General features: G+C 34.2%; 1 protein-coding gene across 3 annotated transcripts; it reads right to left on the bottom strand.

Annotated features, from left to right (window-relative positions):
• Nucleotides 1-3,176: 3,176 nt before the first annotated feature.
• On the bottom strand, nucleotides 3,177-18,916 carry bub1ba (BUB1 mitotic checkpoint serine/threonine kinase Ba). 3 transcript variants are annotated; one of them, XM_079375126.1, is made up of 17 exons: nucleotides 18,799-18,916; nucleotides 18,566-18,621; nucleotides 16,862-17,025; nucleotides 16,146-16,237; nucleotides 15,831-15,958; nucleotides 15,702-15,739; nucleotides 15,450-15,525; nucleotides 14,791-14,878; nucleotides 14,463-14,704; nucleotides 12,894-13,012; nucleotides 11,527-11,664; nucleotides 10,239-10,327; nucleotides 5,201-5,359; nucleotides 4,978-5,114; nucleotides 4,751-4,886; nucleotides 3,981-4,096; nucleotides 3,177-3,439 (listed from the first exon to the last, which is right to left on the bottom strand). In XM_079375126.1, the coding sequence occupies exons 2-17, from the start codon at nucleotides 18,604-18,606 to the stop codon at nucleotides 3,325-3,327; spliced, it is 1,878 nt and encodes a 625-aa protein (XP_079231252.1). In that variant the 5' UTR covers nucleotides 18,607-18,621; nucleotides 18,799-18,916; the 3' UTR covers nucleotides 3,177-3,324. The 3 variants fall into 3 exon arrangements, with proteins under 3 accessions (XP_079231252.1, XP_079231251.1, XP_079231253.1); XM_079375125.1 differs by having other exon boundaries at nucleotides 11,527-11,667; nucleotides 14,463-14,707; nucleotides 18,799-18,896; XM_079375127.1 differs by having other exon boundaries at nucleotides 11,527-11,667; nucleotides 15,702-15,736; nucleotides 18,799-18,864.
• Nucleotides 18,917-18,964: the final 48 nt, after the last annotated feature.

Below are 18,964 nucleotides of genomic sequence, written 5' to 3'. Positions count from 1 at the left end.
GTATAATCCTGCATTTACGAAATTACAGCTAATGTTTAAAAAAAGCAGGTGAAAAGATCCCTGAAATTAAATCATAGTCAGAATTTTTTTTATATTTATTAACGGAAAAGTGTATTGAAACTATTGAAAAGAAATGTGCATTTGTGTTTTTTACTGACTGCCATATTTGATCCATCAGGCTTTTATGGCTTATATAATCTGATATAGAGAAATATGGAGGAAAATACAGCTCAGTTTTATTCAGAGACTCAAATGGAGCAAAAATATGCAATTTGGTGCAGATATTTATATGGAGAAAACTGGTGCTTATAATGTAAATCAATGAGATCTTTATAGCAGTTCAGCAGATACTGATGTAAATATCAGCGGTCGCTCTATATCCACAATAATATGTCTTGGTAAGATGAGATTTAAATGATCCAAACACAATGCAATGCAATAATTGAGAGATAAACGTGAAATCAAATATGAGATCAAAGCATTTTCCACTGCTGTTGCCATTTTATGAACTTTTACTCAAGCTTTTTGAAAAACCTCAATAAATGAAAGGACAGGACAGTGTTGGGTTTATTTCATGGACTCCAGACACCTAAAACAACTTCCAAAGCAACTCGGAGGAAGTCGACTATGAGGGAGAAGAAGTGCAGCATGAAAGATTTCTGGACCGCTGAAGAATATGAGATACGCCCTTGATGTGCAAACGTGTCAAAGATCTGCAGCGACATGCTGATGAGCTTCAGGAGGAAACTGAGCCAAATGAGTCACCAATTCATTACTAAACATGACCCTTATCCTACTATATCACTGTCGTATTGGTTTGTAATAACTCTTTATGGATTACTATAATGATAAAGACATCAGCATCCTCAACAAAGCACGATAACGTTCAGTTTATTATAAGTGCGCCGCTTTAAATGCACGCCTTCTTAAAAGTGAAGTGGATTCTGATTGGCTGTCAGTGTTCTTCAGCGGGAAAAACAAGTATATCGTTTCTCTGTGTTATTATCGTTAGGTGTAGTAAAGTTCAATGGATTCTTCTGTTATTTAATCTTCATAATGCATTCGAGTCGTTTTGACCTAAAAGACATTTAAAAAAAGTAAGGGAACAAAACTTTGTATATGCTTTAAGATCATTAATTTATTTTTAAGAGACATGGTACCCAGGTATGAATGGAGTCCAATTAGGTGCTTTTTGTAAAAGAATCAATTAAGTTATAGACTTTATAGGACTTTTCTCCATATCTATAACTGAATTCTGTTGATGAACATGAACATTGCAGCATGAAAACATTGATTTATTTATTTTTTTTAATCTGAAACTGAAAGTTTATGCAAGTAAAATGGACTTGTTTTCTTTAAAAACTTTTCAGATTAATTTTTACATTCTTTTGTTAGAAATAAACATGTAGCATACGTTTCATAAATTTGGGCTGTTTTCAAGTCAAGTCTGCTTTATTGTTTTTTGAGTTAAGTTTTGTTTTGAGTAATTTTTTTTGAGAAAAGTCCAAATAAATTTAGTTAAATTCCATTAAATGAGGTAATAGTGGTAATTCTCATAAGTTTTATATTTGTATTATTTATTTATATATTCTATTTTATTTTTGGTGTAACTCGTGTAATTTGACATTTCAAAGAATTTCTCAATTTTTCCATTAATAAAAAGGGTTAAACACAGTTGTTAATATTCAAAGCTTGAACATAAAAACGTTCACATTTGCCCAATAACGAGAGGTCGCTGATTAGATACAATATAGTTTTAGCTGACAAATATTTGAAAGTTATGACTGTTTTATAAAATAATTTATTTTAGGTCCAAACAGACACAGAATGCAAAAAGTTACACAGATTCTGAATGCAATATGAGGGTTAACAAAATACAGATGTTCAGTGAATGAAATGTCTTCCTAATTAAAACAATTACAACTTTATTCATTCATGGAGCACATCCCATAAGCTTTTCCCCCATTAACAATGATGTGAAAGCAGCTGTATGTATTATATTCCATGTAAACATCTAAAAAATGTAAACAGAAGTTTCAGATGTTTGCTAAAGATCAGTTTTTAAGGGCTGTGTGCTGTGATCAATCACAAGGCATTTACTGCTCAGGTGATACAAACACTACAGGAATAGTAGGCTATACTGTATAGTAGTGTGCTATTCTGAATATATTCTCAACAGTCACACAAGCCTCTTACCTCACAGCTGTCCAGGTGTGTTACTCTGCTCAACAACAAAAAGCTCCTTGTCACAATCTTTCCTGCACTGGAGACTAAAAAAGTCATTTAACTTGCAAAAGAGCTGTGAACTCCTCCCTGTTGAGATCAAACATTAACACACGTACAGTACAGTACAGTACAGTACAGTGAACCCTGAGAGTCATCATAGCTGACACATTCTGCTTTACGACATTGCTTTTGTGCATTTTTTGTTGGTGTTGTTTAAGATTATGGCTGAGATGATCCTATAATCTTTTAAGCATTTAAAAAAATGAGTAACACTTTACAGTAAGGTTCCATTTGTTAAGTGCATTAGCTTTTATTAGCATTTATTAATCTGAGTAAATTTCGACATTTACTAATGCATTAAATTGAACCTGAATATAGACATGAATTAACAGCGAACAGTTGTATTTTTTATTATAACGGTAACACGTGATCCTCATAACTATTTAACTAATGTTAAGCTCTTATTGTCAATTGCTATCAGGAAAAGAGAGTTTGAATGAATTAAATAACTACTGCTTTAAAGGTGATTCATGCAATTGTCAAGCAGCAGAATGTGTGTCAATGATTGAAACAATTTGGATGATTAGTGCTTTGATTTTCAGGTTTCAAAGAGGTCAAATAATTTGAACAGAAAATAGCCCCAAATAAATAAATAAATAAACACTACCATCTAGTGGAAGATTGACTATTATTTGAATAACATTTTTACAAATTATTTTTTATCACTATTTATATTATTCTATGTTTATTTGAATTATTTTTAATAATATTTGACTTTTCTTAGTAGAATGAAAATTATTTTAAAGTATGTTTAATATTTTAATTATGCATTAAGCAGAATTTTTATCAGTTGTTGTTATTAATGACTGTAACTTTCACATGGCCTCAATTGCTGAGATTAAATTGAGATTTTCTTCATTTGTATTATTAGAAAAAAAATACCCAAGATTGTAAAAAATTGTTTATTAAATGTGTATAAAAAGCAATGCATAACATCAATTTTATAGCCACCAATTATATGCACTATAAATATAATATATGCACAATAATATGCACTGCTGCTGCTGTTATTTTACAACAAATGAGTGTAGCTTGACTTCATAAGCTGTTTCTAACGTTACTGATGAGCTCAGACAAAACCTGCTCTGAAGACTTTTGTTCTGGATTCAAAATCATGTGGAAAAAGTCTTTCCATAAAGACTCGACGGGAACGCTGAAAAACAAAACAAAACAAGAGGAGCTCGTCTCACATTCATCTGATCAAATATTTCACCTGCATACATGTTAAAACAAAAATCTCACATTTCACCCCAAAAATCACCTGAAATTTTGAAATGATAATAATGCATAATATAAATAATAATAATGAATATTATAAATACATTTATAATACCTACTATTGCTGTTTTTATTTTAAAACTATTTAAAAAACATTTAATTAAAAAAAAAATACATTAATTTAAAAATAGGATTATTTTCTAGACAAATCAAACACATTTGTCCAAAAATCCACATTATTAATATTACATAAATTTGACATATAATTTGCATAAGCTAAAGACAGCAACAAATATTATAACATACTGCGCACATACTTTTTTAATTACAATGATGAAAATTCACAAATAAATGTGCTTTATTCTCATGAAAATGTTACTTGTCAAACCTTTGAAAAATATATATATAATTCTCTGTATGTTAAAATATGGCTTGAATATGTTTTTCTGTAAAATGATAACAGATGCTGTTGGTACCTGTGCTGAGATCCAGACCCTTCATCCAAACTCCAGGCCAAGGTTTCCTGCTTCACTTTCATTGGACGATTAAACAGCAGCATGTGCACAACTTCTGCAATGCCGATCAGATCGACCTGTCGCAAGACAGCAGAAAAACACATTTTAAGAAATTAAATACTTTTTACACATTTTATGCATTTGATTATTCTCTAAAGAGAGGATTCATCACTGCATTTTAAATTTACCCAATGCATTTAAATTTTTTAATGTGACATTTTACAGTGAAACTAAATATTCAGCATGAAATAATGCAAACCCGCAGCAGACTAAACATAAAAATAATTAAAAATGAAATAAAAATAGCTAAAAATAAAATGAAAGCAAATGAAAAACCAAAAAATAAAGATTAATAATAAATTAAATACAAATATAAATGCGTAAAATTAAAATAAATATACACACACATAATATATAAAAATAATTAAATTTATCCAAATATTAACAAATGCAAAATATAAATATTTAAGTGAATAAAAATATATAAAACAAATAAAAATAAAATAATGTATTAAAAAAATAATAAATACAAAATGAATAAACAAATACATAAATAATAAAATATTTATAAATAAAGTTGGTAACACTTTACAATATAGTTCATTGGTTAACTACTTTATAATTAATTATAATAATTTAGAAAAAATTAATAAAAATGTAAAATAAATAAATTAAAATATTTTATAATAAATTAATAAATATGTATGGGAAGGAAAGAGGGATGAATGTACCTGATAAGGTGAGGCAGAAGGCGACAGGAGACCCTGCTGAATGTATTTCTGAGCAGAAGGAAGAGCTTGTGCTGTTGTGACGTCAGTCTGGAGCTGCAGATCCACTGAGTTTGAGAAATCTAGTGCTGTGATGCCGCTGCGGACACAAACACAGGAAGACCAGTTTAGAAACGAGCATCAATAGAAATGGCATCCATCACATTCCTGCATGCGTTTTATTCACGTACCTGAGGTAAAAATACAGCGATTCTGGCTTCAGGCCTCCATGAACCACTTGACAGGAATGAAACTGTTTCACTAACTCCAGCAACAGAAGGACTAACAGAGAAACATCGTCTCCAGCAGCGGGCTCGGCGAGACGATCCTACACGCGGAGAGATGAAGACAGAAGAGTTTGACTAAGTTTGACGCTGAATGTGGAGGTTTAGGAGGAATCTGAACGAGCCGAACCTGAACTGTTTCTCCGCGAGGAATCCTCCAGAGAGTCACGCAGCCGTCCTCAAACACATAACAGCAGATCTGGACATCAGCGTCCGGTTCATCACGAGACCGTCGAGATCTGAGCTGTGAGCTGATGAAGAAATCCCACGGCACTCCGGACCAATCCACCTGTTACACGGAGAAAAACAAAAAACAAAGGATAAACAGTAAATCACAAACAAATACAAATAAATAAATATATATATATATATAATTATAAATAAATAACTAACATATAAAACAAATAAACATACAAATATAACCAAAGAGTAAGAATGAAATATGAAAGTAAAAAATGTGTAAATCATAAATATAGAATTAAAATATATATATATTATATATAATATAAAAAAAATACAGAGCATTATGATAGTAAATAAGAAACGTGAAAATATATAAAGCATAAAAACAAAAGAGTAAAAAAATATATCAAACAAGAGTAAATAAATATACAATAATAGTATATTTATTACAGTAAATCATAAATGAGTAAAAAAAAAAAAGATAAGAATATAAGAAAATAAGCATAAAAACTGAGTAATTTGTAATGAACAATATTGTTAATGTTTAAATGAGTCCACCCCCCAAGATTACAGCTACAAAAATGAGCCACGTCCAAAAGGTAAAGGGGGAGGTGTTTATAGCAATATTCTCAGTATTTCTCAGAGGGCAGGCTTTAAGTATAACTCGTTTGAAGTTATGGTGCTGCGTATAACATTATCTAGAGAAACACATGTTAGTGATAAATCCCCTGTGATGTTTGTACTGGCTACTGTATACAGGCCACCAGGGCACCATACAGACTTTATTAAAGAATTTGCTGATTTTCTATCTGAGTTAGTACTGGCTGCAGATAAAGTCTTAATTGTTGGTGATTTTAATATCCATGTTGATAATGAAAAAGATGCATTAGGATCAGCATTCATAGACATTCTGAACTCTATTGGGGTTAGACAACACGTTTCAGGACCTACTCATTGTCGAAATCATACTCTAGATTTAATACTGTCACATGGAATTGATGTTAGTGGTGTTGAAATTCTGCAGCAAAGCGATGATATCTCAAATCATTATCTAGTCTTGTGTAATCTCCATATAGCTAAAACTGTAAATTCTACTCCTTGTTACAAGTATGTTAGAACCATCACCTCTACCACAAAAGACAGCTTTGTAAGTAATCTTCCTGATTTATCTCAATTCCTCAGCATATCCAACAGCGCAGAAAAACTTGATGATGTAACAGAAACTATGGACTCTCTCTTTTCTAGCACTTTAGATACAGTTGCTCCTTTACGCTTAAAGAAGATCAAAGAAAACAGTCCGACTCCGTGGTATAATGAGCACACTCGCACCTTAAAGAGAGCAGCCTGGAAAATGTAGCGCAGATGGAGGAAAACAAAACTAGAGGTATTTCATATAGCCTGGAGGGAAAGTACCCCATCCTACAGAAAAGCACTAAAAACTGCTAGATCTGATTACTTTTCGTCGCTTCTAGAAGAAAACAAACATAACCCCCGGTATTTATTCAATACAGTCACTAAATTAATGAAAAATAAAGCTTCAACAGGTGTTGGCATTCCCCAAGAGCACAGCAGTAATGACTTTATGAACTACTTTACTTCAAAGATCTATACTATCAGAGATAAAATTGTAACAGATCAGATCAGATACAGTTACAGATACAGATCAGTAACAGATATAGATCCCCTGAGGAACAATTTCACTCATTCTCTACTATAGGAGAGGAAGAATTGTATAAACTTGTTAAATCATCTAAAATCATCTTTTTACACCGCGGACCGGTTACGGTTTGAAAAAAATCTTGCGGACGGGGAGGGGTGTGTGTGTGTGTTGTTGTTGTGGATGGTCTTTAAAACAGGTCGCTTCATTTATACTGTTATCAGCACATGTTGAAGTATATACATCTCTTGAGAGTATGCGCTGTTAATGCTCCATCAGTTTTTTTTACTTTCACTTTCTGTATGGCTGAAGTTAAGACGTTCACCGGCATAACTAACGTGCAAAATTTGCACGTTGCTGTTGTGATATCCATTGGCTCGCCTTCATGGTTTAAAACAGAAATATTTCCAGTATTGCGACGTAACTGCACCCCCCATGCATATGTATCTTAAACGCAGGGATACATGAAAGAGGAATCAAATCTGTGTGCCGCGCTGTCTGAAACACATCTCTTGTGCACGCTGTACTGGCACACATCCGAAGCACGCACAAGCATAGAGACGTGTTTCAGACAGCGCGGCATACAGATTTGATCAACTGCGATACGTTTAAGCCCTAATAGCCTATATGACAGATCAGAGCAATCTTTTATTTACTAATTTAACATGAAATCATCAAATTGCTACTCGATATCAATTGCATACAACGAAAATACAGAATAATTGGAAAAATCATTTACGCACAATAAATAACAGAGCGTCATATCTATTCACATTTTCCCCCGAACGTCCTCGTGGTGGTTGGGGATCTCGGATCTAAACCAACAACATGTATGTTAGACCCTATTCCATCTAAACTACTAAAAGAGCTGCTTCCAGAAGTCATAGATCGTCTATTGGCTATTATTAATTCATCATTGTCATTAGGATATGTCCCCAAAACCTTCAAATTGGCTGTTATTAAGCCTCTCATTAAAAAAAAAACACAACTTGACCCCAAGGATCTAGTTAATTACAGACCGATCTCAAATCTCCCTTTTCTGTCAAAGATACTAGAAAAGGTAGTATCCTCACAATTATATTCCTTCTTAGAGAAAAATGGTATCTGTGAGGAATTCCAGTCAGGATTTAGACCGTATCATAGTACTGACTGCTCTCATTAGAGTTACAAACGACCTGCTTCTATCATCTGATCGTGGTTGTATCTCTTTATTAGTTCTACTGGATCTTAGCGCTGCGTTCGACACTATCGACCACAACATTCTTTTGAATCGACTAGAACACTTTGCTGGCATTAGTGGAAGTGCCTTAGCATGGTTCAAATTGTACTTATCTGAACGCCATCAGTTCGTAGCAGTGAATGAAGAGGTATCATATCGATCACAAGTGCAGTATGGAGTACCTCAAGGCTCAGTACTAGGGCCGTTACTTTTCACGCTTTGCATGTTACCCTTGGGAGATGTTATCAGGAGACATGGTGTTAATGTTCACTGTTATGCTGATGATACTCAGCTCTATATTTCTTCACGGCCCGGTGAAACACACCAAATTGAGAAACTAATGGAATGCATAGTCGATATAAAAAACTGGATGACGAGTAACTTCTTACTGCTAAATTCTGAAAAAAACAGAGGTGTTAATTATCGGACCTAAAAACCCCACATGTAATAACCTAGAACACTATCTAACACTTGACGGCTGCTCTGTCAATTCTTCTTCATCAGTTAGGAACCTAGGTGTGCTGTTTGATAGCAATCTTTCATTTGAAAGCCATGTTTCTAGCATCTGTAAAACTGCGTTTTTCCATCTCAAAAACATATCTAAATTGCGACCTATGCTCTCAACGTCAAATGCAGAAATACTAATTCATGCGTTTATAGTGAAGTGACATTCAGCCAAGTATGGTGACCCATACTCGGAATTCGTGCTCTGCATTTAACCCATCCAACGTGCACACACACACACACACACACAGCAGTGAACACACACACACACACACACAGCAGTGAACACACACACACCGTGAACATACACCCGGAGCAGTGGGCAGCCATTTTATGCTGCAGCGCCCGGGGAGCAGTTGGGGGTTCGGTGTCTTGCTCAAGGGCACCTCAGTCGTGGTATTGAGGGTGGAGAGAGCGCTGGACATTCACTCCCCCCACCTACAATCCCTGCCGGCCGGAGACTCGAACCCGCAACCTTCGGATTACAAGTCCGACTCTCTAACCATTAGGCCACGACTTCCCCCCCCTGAGGTTTATGACCTCAAGGTTAGACTATTGTAATGCTTTATTGGATGGTTGTTCTGCACACTTGATCAACAAACTACAGCTGGTCCTTGTTAATTAATTATAAAGCCCTGAATGGCTTAGCTCCTCAGTACCTGAGCGAGCTCTTATCACATTATAGTCCTCCACGTCCGCTGTGTTCTCAAAACTCTGGCCATTTGATAATACCTAGAATATCAAAATCGCCTGCGGGCGGCAGATCCTTTTCCTATTTAGCACCCAAACTCTGGAACAATCTACCTAACACTGTTCGGGAGGCAGACACACTCTGTCAGTTTAAATCTAGATTAAAGACACATTTCTTTAACCTGGCTTACACATAACACACTAATACACTTCTATTATTCAAATCTGTTAAAGGATTGTTAGGCTGCATTAATTAGATCAACTGGAACCGGGAACAGTCCCCATAACACATGATGTACTCGTTACATCAAGAATGGCATCTACGCTAATATTTGTCTGTTTCTTTCTTATTCTGTTTCTCAGTTCATGTCCGGATCAGATGGTGGATCGGCGCCGGGAGATGTTGTATGTGGCCCTGATCGTCGGCGGAAGCCGGACACCTGGATGAGCCCCGGGGACATATCCCCAGTGAAGACCTCAACTTAAAATACAATAAAACTTAAAATAAAACAAAATAACAAAATATAATAAAATACTGAACTACATAATACTATTATTGTTAGAAATTGCCACTTTAGAAAATTTAGAAATGTTGCCTAGGCAAATAACTGAAGTAAAAGTTAAAATTACAGCTAAATAGAATAAAAAAATAAATTAATTACACACACACGATAGATAAAAAAAAAAAAAATCCAAATATTAATAAATACTATAAAAGTGTATAAATAATACAAAAATACTGGTAAATATATATTACTAAATAAAAAAAAGTGTAAATATACAAGTAAATAATTGTATATTTATTCTCATCAGTTTTGTGTACATCTCATTTGCCATCATTAAGCTGTAGTTTGAATACACAGTGAGCGTTGAGCACTATCTAGTGCCCTAAAACAGATACTTCAGGTGTGTCACCTTCAGAAAGACAGCAGCGGTGCCGGAGAAGTACAGGGTGAAGTCCTTCAGCGTCTCCATCTTACCGCAGTAAACCAACACCTCTCCATCTGGAAGAGTGTAGAATACACATTAAACATTACTTAGACCAGTGTTTCCTAACCACTCACAGCACACTAGTGTTCACAGTCATGTCTATTTGTGGGTTTTACAAATATTTAACCAATGAAAAGCATTCAAAGGAGCGTGTGACTAAACCTCGTAACGCCATTGGATGCTCAAATTGTCAGTCAAATCTCATAACTCCTAAGTGCTGCGCAGTTTGAAGACAGACGTCTACTTCTTTGCACTGCAAGGGTACATAAAGAACCCATGTTTGAAAAAGAGTAGCGTTTTCTTTACTCAAGAAACACTGTCTATAAAGGCTAATGTTTTTGTGTGTTTGAAGAGAGAGAAGAGTCTTAGCATTTGCTGTCTAGTTGTAGCCAATACACTTTTGTACGTTTCAAACATCCTGTGCAAAGCGGTTCATCTTTTGTATGTGACCCTGGAGCACAAAATTACGGGTCAAAATTATACATTTTTCTTTTATGCCAAAAATCATTAGGATATTAAGTAAAGCTCATGTTCCATGAAGATATTTTGTAAATTTCCTACCGTAAATATCAAAACTTCATTTTTGATTAGTAATATGCATTGCTAAGAACTTCATTTGAACAACTTTAAAGGAGATTTTCTCAATATTTAGATTTTTTTGCACCCTCAGATTCCAGATTTTCAAATAGTTGTATCTCAGCCAAATATTGTCCGATCATAACAAACCATACATCAATGGAAAGATTATTTATTTAAGATGATGCATGAATCTCAATTTCAAAAAAGTTACCTTTATGACTGGTTTTGTGCTCCAGGGTCACATATCATGAAATTTTGGCTAAATATATTAAACTGAGTGCCCATATAGCTACAATAAACGGTATAACCTGTAAATTGATAAATGATACATTTTCTGTCTCAGATGTGGCCTTTCTAAAACACAGATCTCCATCACTCGCTCGTCAAAAAACTCAGTTAGAGCATGATTTTCAGAAAACGTTACGAGCAAGTGTTTGATCATATATAAAGCCAAAATACTAACTCTGATGATTTAATTATTGGGGAGGAAAAAAACTTCACCCCCTTCTTATTTTTTTTTTTTTGTAGTGCTTAGTGGTGTGCCGTGGGATTTTTTTTACTTATCAAAACTGTACCGCAGTAGAAAAAAGATTGGTACTGTAAAAACACAACTGTGATGGAGTTTTCCGCATACCGAGATGCAGGTTATCGTTCCCGCTCGTGTCCGGCAGACGCCCGGTTTTTCGCTGGAAGTTGGAGAATGACGTCACGTCTGCCTGATGAAACAACCGGGATCTGACGCTTAAACCACAGACGCCCTCCGATTCTGTGACTGCTGACACACACACACACACACACATTAAAAAGACGCTATATCAGAACATATCTGATACATTTGAGAATATAATGGATATACTTTACAGATAATGTCATAATAATAATAATAATAATATAATATAATGTAAAACTATTATATCATTTACAAAATCTCTGATTTGCTGAGAATAATCAATGTGTGTGCATTAAAAGGTAAAATAAAATTAAAATGAACTTGTTAAAACTATTCCTTTAAAGCAAGACATTACAGGTGAATAAATAAAAGTGAATAAGACAGTAAATTAAATTAAAAGACTAAATGAGTCAGTGAATAAATAAGGAATACGAGAAAACATGCACACAAAAACCATAAATACAGAAGAGCAAAAAAAAAAAAAAAACATTATATATATATAATAAATAAATATAGAGTAAATTGCAAATTTCAGAGTTGTTATTGTTAACAGAAACTAAAACAAACTATACTTGATCATTTAAAATAAAGCTGAAATAAAAATAAATATTGCATGAAAAAAAAAAAGTAAATGTTGCCCTGGAAAATAATTATACTTTAGTGAAAAATCACTAAAACTAAAACAGAAATCTAATGATATATTAAATATCCACTAATGTGCATACATTTGGATAAAGCCAGATTCTAAATTATTGCTTGATTTTGTCGTCATAGAGTTTTTCCAGAGGGGATTTTGGATTTCTCTTTTTCATCACTTCCTCAATCACAAAAAACTGTCAACAAACAGATTTATTTTTTTCATGTTTTTAGGAATAATATGTTAAGCATATATCAAACGAATGTTACATGAACAAACCCCTCAGTAAAAACCTTCAGAATATAGACAGGAATAAAACTGTAAACGTGGTGTATGTAAATGCTGCTGAAGTGGGAAAAACTAACTTTTTAAGATATGTATTGCAATTGAAATCTACAGACACAAAACAGATAAAGTGCAATAAAACAAACACCTAAAAGTCTATATTGCATGCTGTCCTTCCACTAGTCTGAAGACATGTTATGAAAATCTAAATAGCCTATAATCTCAAAACTGACCAGCACATAAAAAAAAACACATTAAACGTCTGAGACTAGCGCCATCAAGTGGCCAAAAACACTACAAGTCAGGAACGGGAGAAAAACAGCCAGCAGATGTGATCTGGCTGAGAGAGACTGTATAAACTGCAGAGCGGTGAGTGAATGAACTGTAAAGCATGAGCTTTATTTCCCACCTTCCTCCGGTGTCTCCGCTGCTCGGCTGTTCTCAGGCTCCTTTAAGTGCTTCGTGGAGTTGTGGGAAAAGGTAGCGAAGGAAGCACCACCCCACTCCTGACTGATCTCTAGGATAGGACTATGACCATAAAACACAGACAAACAAAATTACAAGAGGGATATTAACTCATCATGAATGGTCCTTTAAAAGAGAACATGAAATGTTAATGTTAGTTGCAGATCATGGCACTTGCAACACCAAAGTCATGGGTTTGATGCACATGAAATGCATGAAGTGATAAAAGTGTATACTCTGAATGCAATGTAAGCCGATAAAAGACAAAAGCATCTGCCTATTAATGCACAAATGTAAAATAGCATCTTCTTAGCTTCATTCACTTCTGAATTTATTGTACCATTTAAATTAAAATTATTTAATTAAAAGGAAATATAATATTAACTTGAGTGTACCATAATCCAGTCCATTCCCATGAGTTTCTCTTGGAAATTAGTTACATAATAGACAATAAATGCAATTTCATAATATACTGGGGTAAATATTACAAAACCTGTAAAGAACATGTTAATGTTATTATTTATGTTGTTACAGTTGAATGTTAATATTTCACCACAAAGTAAATAAATAAAATACATACATAAAATTACAAAAAAGGTGGAAAAAAGAAAATGAGGCTTGTAAAATGTAAGATCAAAAAAAGTAAGATGTAAGGATCACTTGCAACATAACTGTTTTTTTTTTTTTTTTTTAGTTTATCACAATGTCATACGCAAGTTTCTGAAAAAGACGTGCAACAATCAATGCCATCTGTGTAGTGCATAGCTACATAGAAAAACTATGCAAAAGCAATGCAGCGGAAAAACATTTTTATGCCAACTATAAACATTTTCAGACAAAAGTGTGTTCAGACTCACTTTGGAATGCATAAATGTAAGTAACTGTAATAATATTTCAATTAAAGGGGGAAAAAAAAAACTCTAGTCCACATAATCCACTCCATTCCCACATGCAGTTTCACACTATATTGGGGAAAATATCACAAAACCGGTTAAGAACACATAAATGTTTTTTTTTTTTTTGGTAAAATATTAACACGCTCTTTGAATATTACAAGTTCTTAACCGGTTTTGCTGTCTAATCAGATTAATCATCTTGATATGCCACACCTGTGAGGTGGATGGTTATCTCGGCAAAGGAGAAGTGCTCACTAACACAGATTTAGACAGATTTGTGAACAATATTTGAGCGAAATAGGCCTTTTGTGTACATAGAAAAAGTCTTAGATCTTTGAGTTCAGTTCATGAAAAATGAGCTGGGGGCAAAAACAAAAGGGTTGCGTTTATAATTTTGTTCAGTGTATTATATATATATATATATATATATATATAAACTAAAAGTAAATAAAAATACATAAAGCAACTAATAAATTACATTAATTGAAGAAAATGAATCTTATTTTGTGTTTTTGCATTTTAAAAAAAAAGTGGAACAACATGACATTTTAATGCCAATTAAGAACATTTCCAGGCAGTTTAATGACAGTAAATGAACACGAGTCAGACGGAAGTACCTGAGCTTTTTCTCCTCAGCGGATGCGTTCGAGCTCGGTGCTTTAGTGGATTCAGTGGCCGTTCGGCTCAGATTCTCCGTCAGTCCTGATTCAGACTCTTTTGGCCTCTCGACTCCAGCAAACGGAGTGGAGGCGAGCTGAGCGGCGCGGGCGAATTCACACGTGTCGTCTGGACTCCGGCACAGAGTCTTATTCCAGTGACCGTTGATGATGGCTTCTTCAGAGCGAGAGACGGACACATCCTGCTAACAAACGAACGCATGATTACTGCCACTGACGAGAAAATCTGGGACATTCATCACAAATACTGAATGAGCTCTGATCTCACTTTGTCAGGGACAAACTCTGCTTTTGACTTCGGCCCTTTCAGACTCGAGGTGGGCAGCTTCAGAGAATTACGGTTCGCTGAAGACGATCTTAAAGTGCAAACAAGATATTAAACAGGCAGTATTAATTAAACTGAAACATTGACTGAGGAAAGAAAAAGAAAGAACAGAAGAAAGGGGAGAAAAGAAAGAACAAACGACAGAAAATGAGAATGAACAAAAAGAGAAACAAATGAAAGATAATAAAAGGAATGAAAAAAGAAAATGAAAAAAAAAGAATTAAAGGAAAGAAAAGAAATAAAAAGAGAAAGAATGAACAAAGGAAAGATAAATGGAAAGGAAAATAAATGAGAATGTACAAAAGGGGAGAGAAAGAAAGAAAGACAACAAATGAAAAAAGAAAGAAAGAAAGAAAACGAATAAAAGTAGGAAAGAATGGAAGAGAATGAACGAAAGAACAAAAGGAGCAAAAAGTAACAAAGAAAGACTTAAAGGACGAAAGAAAGAAAGAATGAATGAACGCAAGAAAGAGAACAAAAGAAGAAAAAACAACAGAATGGACAAAAGAAAAAACAAAAGGAGGATAAAGAACAACAGAAAAGAAAAAGAAGTGAAAGAAAAAGCAAAACGAACAAAAGAAAAGCAATCGAGTGTTTGTTACGTTTTATTTGTCAGTGTATTCTCATCAAAAACAGTGAAAGGTTTTGCTGTTTTCTGCAGTTTAGCATCGCTTCCACCTGAAACACACAATCATCACAATCACATGTGCTTTGAGTTCACCAGAAAAACAATGCCAGTGACTATTCACTTCATGCAAGAGTAGTAGCTACACTCAGATCACTTTTTACTAGTCAAATCTATGGCTAATAAATGCATAGTACAGATGTAAATGAGGGGAAAAACAACAACTCACTGTGATTCATGTCGTCCTCTCGCCTCACTGAGCTTCTACTGAACAACACATGCAGAAAGACGACTCAAACATTTCAATGAAAATACTTCAATCTAATCCTAGAAAAGCGCTGACTAATGAAGAACTGACCTGCTAACCACACGGTCTTCCTCCTGCTCGCTGCATACGGTGAACAGAGCTGATTTCACCACAGCAGCGTCAGATTCACAGGAACCTGCAGATTTCTGGAAGGAAGATCCGGCCTCCTCATGAACAACCTAGACAAACAAATAAAATCACACTGTTAAAACAAGAGCCTGATGCCAATATCTGATGATGGTTGTGTCTGGAAGTTCATTTTTAAACATCCAGTTGCCCAAAACTGAACAATCGGTCAATTTTCTCACACTCGTGTCTCTCCAAAGAAATCAAAACCTCAGATACGGAGTATAACGGATGATGTACCTGTGAATTCTCTCTCTGCTGAAGGAGTCTCTGTTTCTCCTCAATCTGATGCTGCAGGTCCTGCTTTAGTTTCTTCAGGTGCGAGGCTCTTTCTGTACGTTTAAAGAGTCATGAAAAACTAATTACAGTCTAATCCAGGATTATTATAATTAACTAAAACTATAATCATAAAAAAATAGTAAATTTTTTTTTACATTATTTTTATTTCAGCTACCAAAGCATGTCTAATTTTCATTTTGTTTAACTTGATGTACTAAAATAACTAAAACTGAAATCAAAATTAAAAATACATTTTAAAAGATGATAACTAATAAAAAGACAAAAGCATGAGAAAAATTACAATTTAAAATTTGACAATTAAAATGAAAATAAAAAAATACAAACATAAAAACTAAGATAAAATAAAAAACATACACCCACATAATTTAGATACATTTTTCAGAAACCATGACTTGATATTGTTTGCCATTTTGATTCTCAAGTAAACATATCTTAAGGATTTTTAGATATTTGTACCAGAAAAAAATCATTTTTTCCCCTAGCGAAAGGTTTTGGTTTTACTATAATAATAACCTTGGACCAAGACTTATTTGGCACTATTTGGGCAAAACCAAAAATCTGATTTGATACATCTAACTGAAGCACATAACCAAACAAACCCAAATCCATGACATGTGAATGTTTACTAAAGCATGTCTAACAGCATGTGGACGTACCGCTCAAAGATTTGTAGTAGCGCTGCGCTCGGAGCTCTTCGAAGCTGAACTCTGCATCTTCCTGATACAGCTGATCTTTACAGTACATGATCTGCACATGACCCTCCTGCTGAGAGGCATCCTCCTCCTGAACCTGGCTCCTCTGGGACGGGACGCCTGGAGCGCTTCAGTGGAAGCCAAAATGTCATGATTACAAAACATGAGGTGAGCATTCAATTCAAATAGTCACAGACAGATATATGTAGGCCTGTCGCAATAATCAATATATTGACTTATCGCACAATATATGTACATGACCTCAAACATTTTTGGTGATGCAATATATTGCACATTATATTTACATAAAAAAAATTTACAAAAGTTTTTTGCATTCCACCTGCACCTGTGACTTTTGCAGCTTCTCATTCATAACGTGGTGCAGTCATGAGGTGCTAGTTCAAATTTAAAAAAGGCTTCTACAAAAAGAAAGAGTTTTATCTGCAGATATGGCCATGTTTAGGGATCTGAGTCTTTGTGCATACGGACATCTGACTGCTAAGTAGTGATTGTGTTTTTCAGCACCCTTAATTTACAGAGAAAAGAAGGTCAGGGTCATCTGTTGATGGAAAAATCTACATACAAGTTATTTTGCATGTCGCATTTGTCTTTTTTCTACCTGTTACTTTGCACTTTTTGTTAGAATTTTTATTTATTTACTATTACATTTTTTTTAAGGCATCTAGTATTTTGATACTTAATTTCCTTTATCTAAATATTCTTAAGAATTAAATGTTTGTTGTCATTTGAAAGCGTGTAGGACTTCTTGCATTATTATGCTGTTATATTATGATTATAGAGGTACATCTAAAAAAAATGAAAAATCGTGAAAAAGTTCATTTTATCTTGTAACTTATTTGAAAAAGTGAAACTTTCATATATTCATATTCATAGATTCATTACATGTAACGTAAAACATTTCAAAAGTTTTAGTTTTAATTTTGATGATTAGAGCTTACAGCTCATGAAAGTCAAAAATCTGTATCTCAAAATATTAGAATATTTACATTTGAGTTTCAATTAATGACCATCCCTACAGTATAAACTCAGGGTATCTCTTGTTCTTAGAAACCACAATAATGGAGAAGACTGCTGACTTGGCAATGATCCAGAAGATGAACACTGATTCACTTTCTGAAATGAGTGACAAAATATTGACCTTTTATCGCTTAACGCAATTATTTATGGGGCTATATATCGCACAACAAAAAGTTGTTATCGTTATCATTTTATATTTTGAAGCATGCTGGACTAGTAACCAAAGAGCTGACGGTTGCCATTGACAGCCATATTATGGAAAAACATACAATGGAAGTGAATGGCTACCGTCAGCTGATGACAGAGTTTTCATTTTTGGGTGAGCTATCTCTTTAAGGGAACACTGCATTTTATAATTTTGCAAACATTATGGAATCAATGTTCTCAGAATGTTCTGAAACAAGTAAGTTAGTAACATTTTAAAAATGGTCATGTCCAATATAGATAAAATGTTTCATGAACAATCGTAGACATAGAATTAAATAGCACTTACAACTTTAACTTCATTCTTACCCTCATGTTTGGTTTAGACCAGTTTGAATTAAACAAGTGTAGAGATGACTCTTTGAAAGCCATTTAAGTTACAACAATAAAAACATAACGATATTAGCTTTAGCATTAATTTCTTACCTCCAGTTGTGAGTCGACAGTTTTTCAATCCCTAAAGACATCCTGAGCGATGTTACCTGTGATTTAATCAATACAACATGCTTGTTTGTACGAAGAATACTAGAAATAACGCGTTAATATTCATTAACTGTCAGTCTACAGCTACAGCTAACATTACTAGCTCGTGTTCAAACCGTCAAACATTATATTAGCGCATGTGTTACATGTATAAGTTATAAAAACCACGACTGTACCTCCGAAAGTCATAAAATAGTCCTGTTTCGTCGCACTTTGCGTGAATATGATTTCCTGACAGCGCTGACTGTTGTTGTGGGATTCGAGGTTTAATTTCAAATGTTACCACGTGACTATGACGTACTAACCGACGTTCCTCAGCACGTCGCGTAATTCCGTTTTTAT

Source organism: Barbus barbus, assembly GCF_936440315.1.
Source record: "Barbus barbus genome assembly, chromosome: 24".
In the NCBI taxonomy this organism is placed as follows: domain Eukaryota; kingdom Metazoa; phylum Chordata; class Actinopteri; order Cypriniformes; family Cyprinidae; genus Barbus; species Barbus barbus.
Note: the sequence above shows the minus strand (reverse complement) of the source record. Positions and strands in the feature narration are given on the sequence as shown.